The following is a 13,052-nucleotide window of genomic DNA, read 5'->3' on the forward strand; positions in this document are numbered from 1 at the left end:
CCCACACTCAGATTGCCCCACACAGAACCCTCTCAACCCACCCCTGGATCCCCCCACACTAAACCCCTCCGCACTTGGATCCTGCCTTCCTTAGCCTGCCTGCCCACACCTGGTGCACCTGGCCTGGAGGGGCAGGGCCCTGTCCTTGTGCTGTGTCAGGGTTGGGTGCAGCCTCATCGCTGAGTCCATGTCCTAGGGGGGAGCTGCACAGTAATTTCCCACCTCTGTGCAGTCAGTGGCCTGTGCTCCCCAATGCCATGCTGGAACCTCCACATTTATTTGACAAATAAAATGTGCACAGTTTTCAAATATTGTGCACATAATTTTTAATATTTTGGCACAGAAGCCCTCAGGAGTGTGTGGAATATATATATATGAGAAAGAGAAAAACGAGACAGCTACAGTATGTTGATTCCTAAATTAGCTATGAGGAGAAGGTTCTAATAGTTAAGCTATTGGTATATTCATATGCATGTATTAAGAATTATGATTGTTATAAGGGGTTACCCCTGCTAACATCTAGAAAGCAAAAACCAGTAGATTGTAAATTTACACTAAAACATAATAGAGGGGGGTGGAGACATGGAAGGGCAGAGAGACTCCAGCATTTTATTACAGCTCTCTATTCTTTTTCCTCCCTGCACCCCCCTCACCTTTTAGGAGTAAAGGGGCAGAAGATTTTATTCCTTCCATCTCTCCTAGGCTTGCAGGATCTCCTCTTTACTCTCTTTCAACATTTTGAAAATAGGGATCTACAATGTATTCTGATTCTATGTTGGAGGAATTGTAAATGTGAAGCAAGCACACAATTACGGTTATATATTTTTTGAGTCACAGACCATGTCACTGATTTGTTGCATTTCAGCATGTTGTCAGTGCCTGACAATTATAAATACATTATGGGTTTGTTCAGATGTATAGAAATTTTGGACTATAATTACAGGGAACATTGTCATACTTGTTAGATAGACATACCCTGACCATCTAGGACTTTGCATGTCCCTCGTTGTTTTACTGTCTGAGTATTCAGTGTCTCCTTTATTGGGTGGATGGTGTTTGTTCAGTGTAAAGAACTAAACTTGACAGGCTATGCACAAAATACTTGTGTTGTAGTATTTCCTGCTTGGTGTGCAGTTCTTAACTGGAAGATGTGTTTGGAGATCTGAGAATTCATCTAAGAGTTGAGAAATTTAGATTTGTACTCAGAATAGTGCAGATTGGAACATCTTTCTTAAATCTGATTTTAAAACAACTTGTATATGTTCAATTCTTGTTCTAAAAGTCTGACTTGAACTTTCCAACTACATTGAATAGTTTTTATTTGTGTTTACTGTTAATATTAGGGCTGTCAAGCGATTAAAAAAATGAATTGCAATTAATTGCGCGATTAAAAAATTGAATCGCGATTAATCACACTGTTAAACAATAGTAGTTAACTATTTAAATAGTTTTGGATGTTTTCTACATTTTCAAATACGGTATATTGATTTCGCTTACAGCACAGAATATAAAGTGTACAGTGCTCACTTAATATTTATTTTTGATTAAAAATATTTGCACTGTGAAAATGAAACAAAAGGAATAGTATTTTCAGTTCACCTAATACAAGTACTGTAGTGAATTCTCTTTATCTCAAAAGTTGAACTTACAAATATAGAATTATGTACAAAAAATAACTGCATTCAAAAATAAAACAATATAAAACTTTGGAGCCTATAAGTTCACTCAGTCCTGCTTCTTGTTCGGCCAGTCACTAAGACAAACAAGTTTGTTTACATTTACAGGAGATAATGCTGCCCACTTCTTGTTAACAATATCACCTGAAAGTTAAAACAGGCGTTTGCATGGCACTGTTGTAGCCAGCGTTGCAAGATATTTATGTGCCAGATGCACTAAAGATTCATATGTCCCTTCATGCTTCAGCCACCATTCAAGAGGACATGCTGATAATGGGTTCTGCTCGATAACCATCCAAAGCAGTGCGGACCGACGCATGTTCATTTTCATCATTGGAGTCAGTCAGCTGCCACCAGCAGAAGGTTGATTTTCTTTTTTGGTGGTTCGGGTTCTGTAGTTTCCGCATCAGAGTGTTGCTCTTTTAAGACTTCTGAAAGCATGCTCTGCACCTCGTCCCTCTCAGATTTTGAAAGGCACTTCAGATTCTTAAATCTTGGGTCGAATGATGTAGCTATCTTTAGAAATCTCACATTGGTATCTTCTTTGTGTTTTGTCAAATCTGCCGTGAAAGTGTTCTTAAAATGAACAACATGTCCTGGATCATCATCGGAGACTGCTATAACATGAAATATATGGCAGAATGTGGGTAAAACAGAGTAGGAGACATACAATTCTCCCCCAAGGAGTTCAGTCACAAATTTAATTAATGCATTATTTTTTTAAATAGCATCATCAGCATGGAAGGATGTCCTCTAGAATGGTGGCCGAAGCATGAAGGGGCATATGAATGTTTAGCATATCTGGCACATAAAGACCTTGCAATGCTGGCTACAAAAATGCCATGCGAATGCCTGTTCTCACTTTTCAGGTGACATTGTAAACAAGAAGCGGGCAGCATTATATCCTGTAAATGTAAACAAACTTGTTTGCCTTAGCAATTGGCTGAACAAGAAGTAGGACTGAGTGAACTTGTAGGTTCTAAAGTTTTACATTGTTTTGTTTCTGAGTGCAGTTATGTAACAAAAAAATTCTACATTTGTAAGTTGCGCTTTCACGATAAAGAGATTGCACTACAGTATTTGTATGAGGTGAATTGAAAAATACTATTTCTTGTGTTTGCAATTTTTACAGTGCAAATATTTGTAATAAAAAAATAATATAAAGTGAACATTGTCTGCTTTGTATACTGTGTTGTAATTGAAATCAATATATTTGAAAATGTAGAAAAATATCCAAAATATTTAATAAATTTCAATTGGTATTTTATTGTTTAACAGTGCAATTAAAATTGTGATTAATCACGACTAATATTTAGAGTTAATCACGTGAGTTAACTGCGATTAATCGACAGCCCTAGTTAAAATATTTATATTTATTGCATTCTGCTCACAGTTTTTGTTCAAAACAGACCTGTTAAATTATAAGCTTTCTAGGGCAGGGGCTGTCTCTTCTGATGTGTTTGTATATTACCGAACATACAGTAGGACCTTGAACTTGATAGAGACTTCTGTTTTTTTTTTTTTTAAAAAAGCACTTTATCTGTATTGGGAGCATTACTTTTACAATTAACACAATTTTTTATGCGCAATACTTAATTTATTTTATTTTTTGCAATGGTATAACAACTGCTGTTAGCACAACTGTGAAGTGGCCAACTGCTTTTGTAGAGCCAGCAGAGGGAGCACAAGAGCATTTATTTTTAGTCGCTTCTATGTGACCAGTAATTGTGGTGCAGTTTTACTTTTCAAAAATTTTAGTGATTAAATGATGTGTGTATGCACAATTCCTGTGGACTTCAATAGATATTCCCTGTGTGAAATGGTAATAGCACATGAGCTTTACACCAGAGGCTATACTAGGAGATGACAGTGGAGATTAAATATTTGGTCTAAAGTGCATGATCTCCTCTGTTTAAGTTTTAAGGGTTGTAAAGCTTATACTGTATTTTGCATGTTCTCTGCCTTATTCTCTATTGCTTTCTCCCTTGTGTAGTCACTTTACACCTGTGCACAGTGAGTCTGAAACATTGCCATTTTGATTTACTCCTGCTTTACATGGGTGTAAAATGCCTGCACAAGGTGCAAGGCACTGGAGAATCAGACCCTAAAGTGATATATAATTAAGTACTGCTGTGACTGTGGACATTGAAAGCATATTAATATACCACCATTAATTAAAACAAAACCTAACTTTTTCTATTCTCCTGTGTAGTGATCCCTTGGTTGGCTGCTTTAGCACAGATTTCACCATACCTACCTATCTATCTACTTCACAACGGTATTCTGTTCTCCCTAGGTTCTTGCACTGTGCCTGTCACTACAGTATCTATTAGTTTTTTTAATTGCTTTGACGATTGTGGTGGACTTGTTTCTGCTCCCATTGAAGTTAGTAGAAGTTTTGCCATTGACTTCAATGAGAGCAAAGTTAGGCCAATGCTGAGTGCTTCTGAAAACCACTATAGAAATGCTGCATGTTACTTAAATAACCGTTTTTACAATTCTTCCATACAGAGAGGCAGAAAGTAGTGAAAGTGAAGATGGTTCAAATGAAGAATTAATTGGTCCTCCTTTGCCACGCCAAACTTCCATTCAAGGACCAGCAGAGGATACTGATGATGATGATGAATTTATTGGGCCACCACTTCCACCAGGGTATAAGGACAGTGATGATGATGATGACGACATGCAAGAGGAAGATAATGTAAGTACTGTTTTTTTCCTAAAGAAGGTATAAATGTTTCAATATGCTGTGCAGATCTTCACATGTAACTAACTATTCTTTCTGTACAGCTTAAATCAGTGGTTCTCAACCAGGGTACACAGAAGTCTTCCAGGGGGTACATCAACTCATCTAGATATTTGCCTAGTTTTACAACAGGCTACATAAAAAGCACTAGCAAAGTCAGTACAAACTAAAATTTCATACGGACAAAATGAGAAAGTAAGCAATTTTTCAGTAATAGTGTGCTGTGAATCTTTTGTATTTTTATGTCTGATTTTGTAAGTAAGTAGTTTTTAAGTGAGGTGAAACTTAGGGTACACAAGACAAATCAGACTCCTGAAAGGAGTAGAGTACTCTGGAAAGGTTGAGAGCCACTGGCTTAAATGGTGCTGCTGCTGTTTGTAGGTACAAGATTTTTTGTTTTTCTAGTAGCTATTTACCAAATCTATGTTATCTTCTTTTTCTGTAGTAAAAAAAAACCCCTTGAATGCTTTAAACATAAACACAGCAATGTCAGTATTCCAGAACAACCCAGCAGTACAATCCATAGTGTATGTAATAGATGGGGGGGAAATTAACTAAGGATTGGATTTATGTTTCACGTCTCAAAAGGGCTATCATACACTTGTCGAGACTTAAAAGTTATTGAAAATTGTTTGCTTTCTGTTGTTAAATGTGCAGTTTTGTATTGCAGAATCCCTTCCACTGAGCACGCTTTTGAGAGATTTTTAATATCTCCCTCCCCCCACCATGGGATAAAATATTTTTCTGTTTTTTGAAGAGAGATCTTCTATAATGTCATTATTATAAAGGGACAAACTAGGACACTTGCAGGAAAAAAATAATTTCACATGCTAAGTTCAATGGTTTTATTTCTAGTTGTTTCCATAATGTAAATGTGATTAGTAACACGCTAAAAGCAACTAGTAACTGCAAAATCACTTCTCAATCTATTTATCTTTAGTATTGTTTGCTTATTGAAGCAGTGAATATAATCCTTTCCCAAATAAGAGGCACAAATCCAGACAGAGTAAGTTTGCCAAAAATGTTGTGGGGGGGGGGTAGGAAAAATACCAATGCAAATATGTCTGATTATTTTTTCTTTAAATCCAAATAAATAACAGAACAGCTTGTTCCAGTCTGGAAGGGAATGGTAAATTGGGGATAAGAGAAAAACATAGCCTGTCTTTTGCTTGCTTTTAAATATCAAGAGAATGGATATTGCACATGTTTTGTTGACGGGCTTATTGCTGCATAATCAATTGGGGGTTTGTTCCACCTGCTTTTTCAAATCCCCTTGAACTGGAGATTTTGTGACGTTTCCAATATTCTTTGGTAGCTGCCATAACAGAAAATAGTTTCACTTGTAATGCTTTGGTTCTCTGTCTATATAAAACCTAGTTGTGCAGAAAAATGAGAAAAATAAACAAACTGCCTTTCCCCCATAATTAAGTGGGGTTTATTTTGTTTGGTGGGGGGATTGTGTGTAGTAGTGCTGAAAGAATTTCTGATTATCTTGAAGTTTTTAGTAAAAGTTGTGGATGATTTTAATTTTATCTGTAGCTGTTTGCCTTATCCCAAGTGAACCATGATATATATACAAGATCAGAACTACTGGCTGAATTTGTGATAGAGAAGTGTCCATGGTAAATTTCATTTTATCAGGTCTGTCTATAACATGTTATGGCTTAGGAGATAAACCCAATACAATTCAAGTGAATGCTTTTTAAGGTCTCAGAATTCTTATACAGTAGCTTAACTGTATTGTGTATTCTGGATTGTGTTGCTTACAAGAGCCAAAGTATGCCCAGTGTTAGTTATTCCTATGTAAGTGGTGAAAAACTCAGCTAATTTGGATTTATGGAGTCATCCTGATTGTTTTCATGGGGTGTGATTTGCCTCTGTCTCCTTCCTCCTCCGCACTGCAGAACCAAACAAGATTTGGCTTCCTAAATTGTGGATCTCATGTTCTGAGGGCCAGATCTGTGTATTTTTATCCCCTCTGAACATCTTCCCTGCCCACATGGGAGCAGAAGAAATGCTTCCATGGGTCCCCTGTTGGTGGCTGCCCCTAAAATCTCCTCTTGCTTTGGTGGCTCCATGCTGATATAGAACTGGCTTAAATTAACTTCAGGTTCAGTGTCGACCTATATTAGGAATCCCCTTGTCTTTGAGGTTGAATGATGTGGAGAGAGTCATCCCACTGGACATACTGCTCCATACCAGCAGATTTCAGTTGATACAGAAAGTGCTATGGAGTCATCTCCTTTTGCCATTTGCTTCTCGATTTGATGCTTTTTGCTTCTTCAAGTCCTTAGAAAATCTGAAAAATTTAGTCCTTTGACTAGGAATTTCATCTTTAAACACATGAGCCAAAAGATATGTAGAATTATATTTACTGTCTGTTAAACTATTAATTTTTTTTGACATTGAGGAAAAACAAGTTTACTTCTGTGCAGTCTTGGAATATGAACAACAAATGGTGAACTGCAAGGAACCCTAGCATGAGAACGAACATACATTATGGTATGTCTCAGGTTCTAATCATGTTAAGAAAATATAAATTGACAATTTCACAAAGAAGAAACCTGACAAAACATGTATATTGATAGCTGGTAACATTGTGCTGGTAACCACTGAAAAATGGTAAATTTCAAAAACTGTGCTTGTTCAGCACGTGTTCTGATCTTACTTTGGAGGGTTGTTGGAATGTCTTCTAAATCATGGCTCTCGTGGGATTGTCCCCATCCTCTTCTCCAAAAACAAACAAAAACAAAAACCCAAAACCAAACAACCCCCCACCCCTCCTCTAGGACAGAGCGAGAAAGCAGTTCCACACACCTAAACCCTTCAGCTCTTCTGTCAGCACTTCTGAAGCTTGCAACTACTTTGTAGCACTGAATAGTTGAAGCCACACATAGCAAAACAGCTGGGCTTGGGAAATCAAGTCCTACAAGAATATCTAATCCCAGGGGAATTAAAAGTTCTGCTGCTAGAAGCTCTAAAGATTTCAGTGTATACTAAATTAAATTAAAATAGTATAAACTTTAAATCATGTTTTTATACATGGCCAACTAAAACCAAATTTAAACCTCATGTCTCTCTATTTCACTAATGTATAACAGAAGAAGTTTACCTTTATAAATACTCCTTTCCTTAATTATTTCACGTCCCCCATACGTGTCTGCATCTTAGTGTCTTTCTTTTCCATCACCCTCTTTATTTTTTTAAATCACAACAGAGGTGTGAATAACACAGAAAGTATAAACAACGAGGAGTCCTTCTGGCACCTTAGAGACTAACAAATTTATTTGGGCATAAGCTTTTGTGGGTTATAAGCTCAATATTTATCTCTTTGTTTTTTCAAATAAGTAGGAAACTGATACTTCTGTTGTGGTTGTGGTGCCATGCTGGGGGGATGTAACACAGTGGGTCTGCCTGAGAAGGAATTAAAAATAAATTTTGAATTTAAAATATCTGGAATGCTTCTTCCAGTTGATTTTTGGGGGCTGTTTGCATACACTGTTACAATGGAGGGAATCCTGCAAAAATTCTTACAGATCTGCTTCAAGGACAATACTCAACATTTCCATCTTCAAAACATTGCATAAACTTTACCTAATTATCCTGCACTCTTATTTAAGAATTACTATTATAGTTATATGGAGATATACCTATCTCATAGAACTGGAAGGGACCCCGAAAGGTCATCAAGTCCAGCCCCCTGCCTTCACTAGCAGGACCAAGTACTGATTTTGCCCCAGATTCCTAAGTGGCCCCCTCAAGGATTAAACTCACAACCCTGAGTTTAGCAGGCCAATGTTCAAACCACTGAGCTATCCCTTCCCCTGTATTTAGAGATGATCTGCCCAAGACCAAAGTACTAAGCCAGTGCCAAAGTAGCAGTTGCAATTTGAGAGATCCTGGCTTGTAGCCTCATACGTAGTCTGTTGGACCTAGCTTCTTATGTGATTAATGGCATGCTTAGCCTGCATATATAGGATTTTTTTTAAAGAGTTAAGTAAGATCTTGGTTTGAAAGATCTAGATAGTAGCTCTGCCAAGAGCAGATTTGATGACCCAAGTGCTGTGGTTTTGCACAGCTAGCTGATTATTGTGTGATGCAATACTTCATATAAATTGTTATCTTTATGGGGGAGAGGTGGGAGAAAACATACTGATAAGCAAGAGAAATATATTGGTGCACATTAGAGTGAAAACACTGGAAAGGTAGGGTCTCTTCCTCGTGAAATTCAGCCTAATATATAATATAAGCCACACCCTGAACAGGCCACCAAAGGCTCAACATTGATCTTAGCCTTTGTTATCACTGTGGTTGAAACTTTAACAGTGTTATGAAATAATGCTAAAGATGCAACAGTAACCATCTATATAATAGTTTTATAGATTATTATTGTCCACAGAAAACCCATCTCCCTGTTGGGCAAGAAAACTGTATTGGAAATGTATTAGGAACAACAATATAGTGTGGACAGGGTGCTAGGCATGAGTGCCTTGCCATTTATATTGTAAGTAGAGCATTTCATTTTATTAACTACATGTGAATCAGGGGTCCCATTTACCCCACTGTTCCAATTTGTGATATAAACAGAACCTTCATTACAGTGGTGTAGGGAATATAAATAGCGAGGAAGAACAATGTTCCCATTACAGATTGGCATCATGTTGTAACAAGATTCCCTGACTTCCTACTGCTGTATGCCAGTTCTGTTGCCCTCCATTAAAGATGCTGTATTTCCTTAGTGCTTTACATATATACATTTAAATCTTTGGGGATGAAGCATGCAATAAATATAAGTCATAAATATAAGCGTGCAATAAATAATATACATGTGGTAGCTGAGATATGTCGGAACTTGTGACAGACTTACATGCATAACTGCCTTGATATGTGGATTTTGAGCTCTGAATACAGAATCTTTTCACTTTCTGTCTCCATAGGGAAAAGGGAAGCTTGCTTAGTTAAATTCTCGCTGAGGTACTGTAAATCCCTTAAGAATGCCAAAGGGGAAACAATGTGCTGAACCAGCTGACTTTACTTTTCAAATGTGACCTTTCTCAGTGGCTTTCTTATGGTTGCTCTGTATTGATTTTTATCTGTTTGGATGACTGTAAATGAAATAACTACATCTGATTGCGGGTGTGGGGGAAAAGGGGGGGAGGGGAAAGGCAGCAACTGGGAACTCAGATTAAAAGACCCAGAATGAAAAGTTTCAGACCTAGAGGTAACAGCAGACGGATGTGATTTAAGTTTGTCTGAACTAAAGACAATAATTTAAAAAAAAAAAGTCTAGATTAGATTGGTTTGAGAATAAGCAGAGGAGCAGAAATATGAGACTTGTGGGTTTTCAGTCTAAACAGTTAATTTGTAACTGGGAAAATTTTGTGTCAACATGGATGCCAGAGGCCTTTGGGGTCCAGAGCCTCCCATTATTGCTGCGCCTGAATTTAGCCATTTTCTTTCCTGTGAAGGGAATAAGGAAACATCTGCACTTTCCTGATTTCCTGTTGATCGATTGTTGATCACAGTAAGATCCTCTGAGCCGCAAGAAAAGCAGGTGTTGATGTTATGAGAACTCCCTGATCCCTTTTTCCTGATTATACCTCAGCCTGGAGGGAGTTGTAGGGGAAGTGCTATGAGACATTAAATGAAAGGATTGGTTCAGGAATATGCTCTTTGTTTCTAAACAGATTATGGGCCCAATTCTCTGGTCTGCTACAACATTTTTATGCTGATGTGACTCCGCTGAAGGACACTTTTCTACATTTTTGACCCTATAGGAAGCTAATTGTTTCCTTGACAAAGTGTAAATTTCAGCCATGGAATCTCAAGTCTTCTAACTGTTCATAGAATTGATACAGCACGTGCATCAATCATAGAAATGTAGGGCTTGAAAGGTCATGTAGTCTATCCCCCATGCTGAGGAACAATTAAGTGTATACCTAGACCAGGAGTTGGCAACCTTTCAAAGAAGAGCCATCCTTTTGCTTTTGCCTTTGACCAAAATATTTCGAGAGCCACATCACAAGCAAAGCTACTTGTAGAATTAGAATGTTTTAAATAATAATAATTGAACATATTAAAGTTATTACTACTCACCACTACTTTTAATGCAACTTCTGCTGTTGGACATCTTTAGAGAGTTGCTCAATGTTCGGTGAATATGCCATGATTTTCATTTTCAAGCAGGATTCAAGACTAATATCTTGCAGTTGCCTCCTCAGTTTGTTTTTGATGAAATTCATGTTGGAAAACACTTGTTCACAGAAGTACATTGAACCAAAGATTGAGAGAGGCTTACATGCGTATTTCTTCAGCTGACTGTATCTATCCGGTAGACCAGGGGCGGGCAACCTTTTTGGCCTGAGGGCTGCATCGGGTTTTGGAAATTGTATAGAGGGCCGGTTAGGGGAGGCTGTGCCTCCCCAAACAGCCAGGCATGGCCCGACCCCCACCCCCTATCCCCCCTGCTTTTCACCCCCTGATGCCCCCCCTCGGAGTCCTGCCCCATCCAACCCCCCCCGTTCCCTGACAGCCCCCCCGGGACTCCTGCCCCATCCACCCCACTGATCCTTTTCCCCTGACCGCCCCCAGAACCCCCGCCCCTGACTGCCCCCCATCACCCCATCCAACCCCCCCTCCTTCCTGACTATCCCCCCGGGACCCCACCCCCATTCAACCCCCTTGTTCCCCGCCCTCTGACCACCCCGACCCCTATCCACACCCCCGCTCCCTGTCCCCTTACCGCGCTGCCTGGAGCACCGGTGGCTGGTGGCGCTAGAGCCGCGCTGCCCAGAGCACCAGGACAGGCACCTGGCTGGAGCCATCCACGTCACCACCCAGCACAGAGCACCGGGTCAGGCCGGGCTCTGCAGCTGTGTTGCCCCAGGAGCTCACAGCCCCGCCGCCCAGAGCGTTGCGCCATCTGTGGCCATCTTAATACTTCTGTCTGTTACAGTCTTCGCAGATAATAGCATTTCTCTAATTTTCTTAACTATTTCATCTTTGTTTTTAAAATTGCCGAAGAGGTGCTCGGATGTTTTAATGAAACATTCTTTCACATATTCTCCATCTGTGAAGGGCTTCCCTCGTTTGACGATTTCTAGAGCTGCCACGAAACTAGCAGTAGTGGTTCCATCCATTTAGCAAACGTACATCTTGTTTGCTCTGCTTTGTGTCGGAGCTCCTCTACTGCTTTTTTCCTTGCATCACCAGCTGGATAGGTTTCAGCAAATGTCCAATGTTTCTTTTCAAAATGTCTTTATAGGTTTCATTTCTTATTGTTGGATAGTTTCTTGTTGCAAATGAGGCACACCAGAAGTCCAGCTGAACTCGCTATAAAAGCGTAAGACTCAGTCCAATCATTTTGAAATTCTCGATGTTTGTCTTCTATCTTTCTCTTTTTGGTTGTCGTTTTTATCTGATCTATTTTATTTCTGACTTTAGACTTTTTCAAACTGTTGGATGTTGGAACATACTAGTTCCACAGTACAGACAGAGCAGATCCGCTTCCTCTTCACAAGAAATTCCAAGAGTTTTATTGGTAGACAACAGTTGCCTTGGTAATGAACCATTTGAATGTAAACAGGAGGGGGCTCCGGGCTGGGGCAGGGAATTGGGGTGCAGGAGGGGGTGCGGGGTCTGGAAGGGAGTTTGGCTGCAGGACGAGGTTCTGACCTGGGGCGGGGGTTGGGGTATGGGAAGGGGTGTGAGGTGCAGGCTCTGGCCAGGAGGCGTTTACCACTGGCGGCTCTCAGCTGGCAGCGCAGCAGGGCTCAGGCAGGCTGCCTGCCTGCCCTGGCCCAACGCCGCTCCCGGAAGCGGCTGGCTGCTGGCACTTCTCTGCGCTCGCTCGGGGGGCGGGGAGGGGGAAGGGAGTGGCTCCGTGCACTGTCCCTGCCCTCAGCACCATCCTCACAGCTGCGGGGGCACTGCTTGTGGGCACAAGCAGTGCATGGAGACCCGCAGCCTCCCTCCCTCCAAGGGGCGCACAGAGACATGCCAGCAGCCAGCCGCGTCCAGGAGCATGGGGCCAGGGCAGGCAGGCAGCCTGCCTGAGCCCTCCTGCGCCACTGGCCGGGAGCTGCCTGTAGTGAGTACCTCCCGGCCAGAGCCTGCACCTCACACTCCCTCAAAAAATGGCTGCCCTCAAGGGGGTAGCCAAAGAGCCACATACAGCTCTGGAGCGGCAGGTTGCCGACCCCTGACCTAGACCATCTGTGACAGGTGTTTGTCTAATCTCCAATGTTGGGGTCTCCCCAACCTCCCTTGGAAGCCAATTCCAGAACTTTACTACCCTTGCAGTTAAAAAGTTTTTCTTAATATCCAAGCCAAGTGTCCCTTGCTGCATACCAAGACAATTACGTCTTGCGCTCCTCACAGTGGACATGGACAACAATTAATCACCATCCTCTTTATAACAATCTTCTACATATTTGAAGTGTGTTATCATTTCCCCCCCTCAACTTCTCTTCTCTAAACTAACATGACCAATTCTAATGCTGGCGTCACCATAGTACCCTGCCAGTATGCCTCAAACCTGACCTGACTGGCCACCTGGAGCAGTGGGAGGGTAATTATTTCTCCATGACAGATTAGTTTGTCAATGGAGACTGTCAATAGTAGTGTTTATT

General features: G+C 40.5%; 1 protein-coding gene across 1 annotated transcript in view; it reads left to right on the plus strand.

Annotated features, from left to right (window-relative positions):
* The window catches only part of WDR70 (WD repeat domain 70), a 254,989-nt gene that overhangs the window by 16,804 nt on the left and 225,133 nt on the right, over positions 1-13,052 (plus strand). The window contains exon 5 of the mRNA XM_026649057.2: positions 4,188-4,377. Coding sequence (XP_026504842.1) covers positions 4,188-4,377 — 190 coding nt within the window. The remainder of the gene's footprint in view (positions 1-4,187; positions 4,378-13,052) is intronic.

The sequence above is a fragment of the Terrapene carolina genome, unplaced genomic scaffold (assembly GCF_002925995.2).
Source record: "Terrapene carolina triunguis isolate 2854851 unplaced genomic scaffold, T_m_triunguis-2.0 Scaffold69, whole genome shotgun sequence".
NCBI lineage: Eukaryota > Metazoa > Chordata > Testudines > Emydidae > Terrapene > Terrapene triunguis.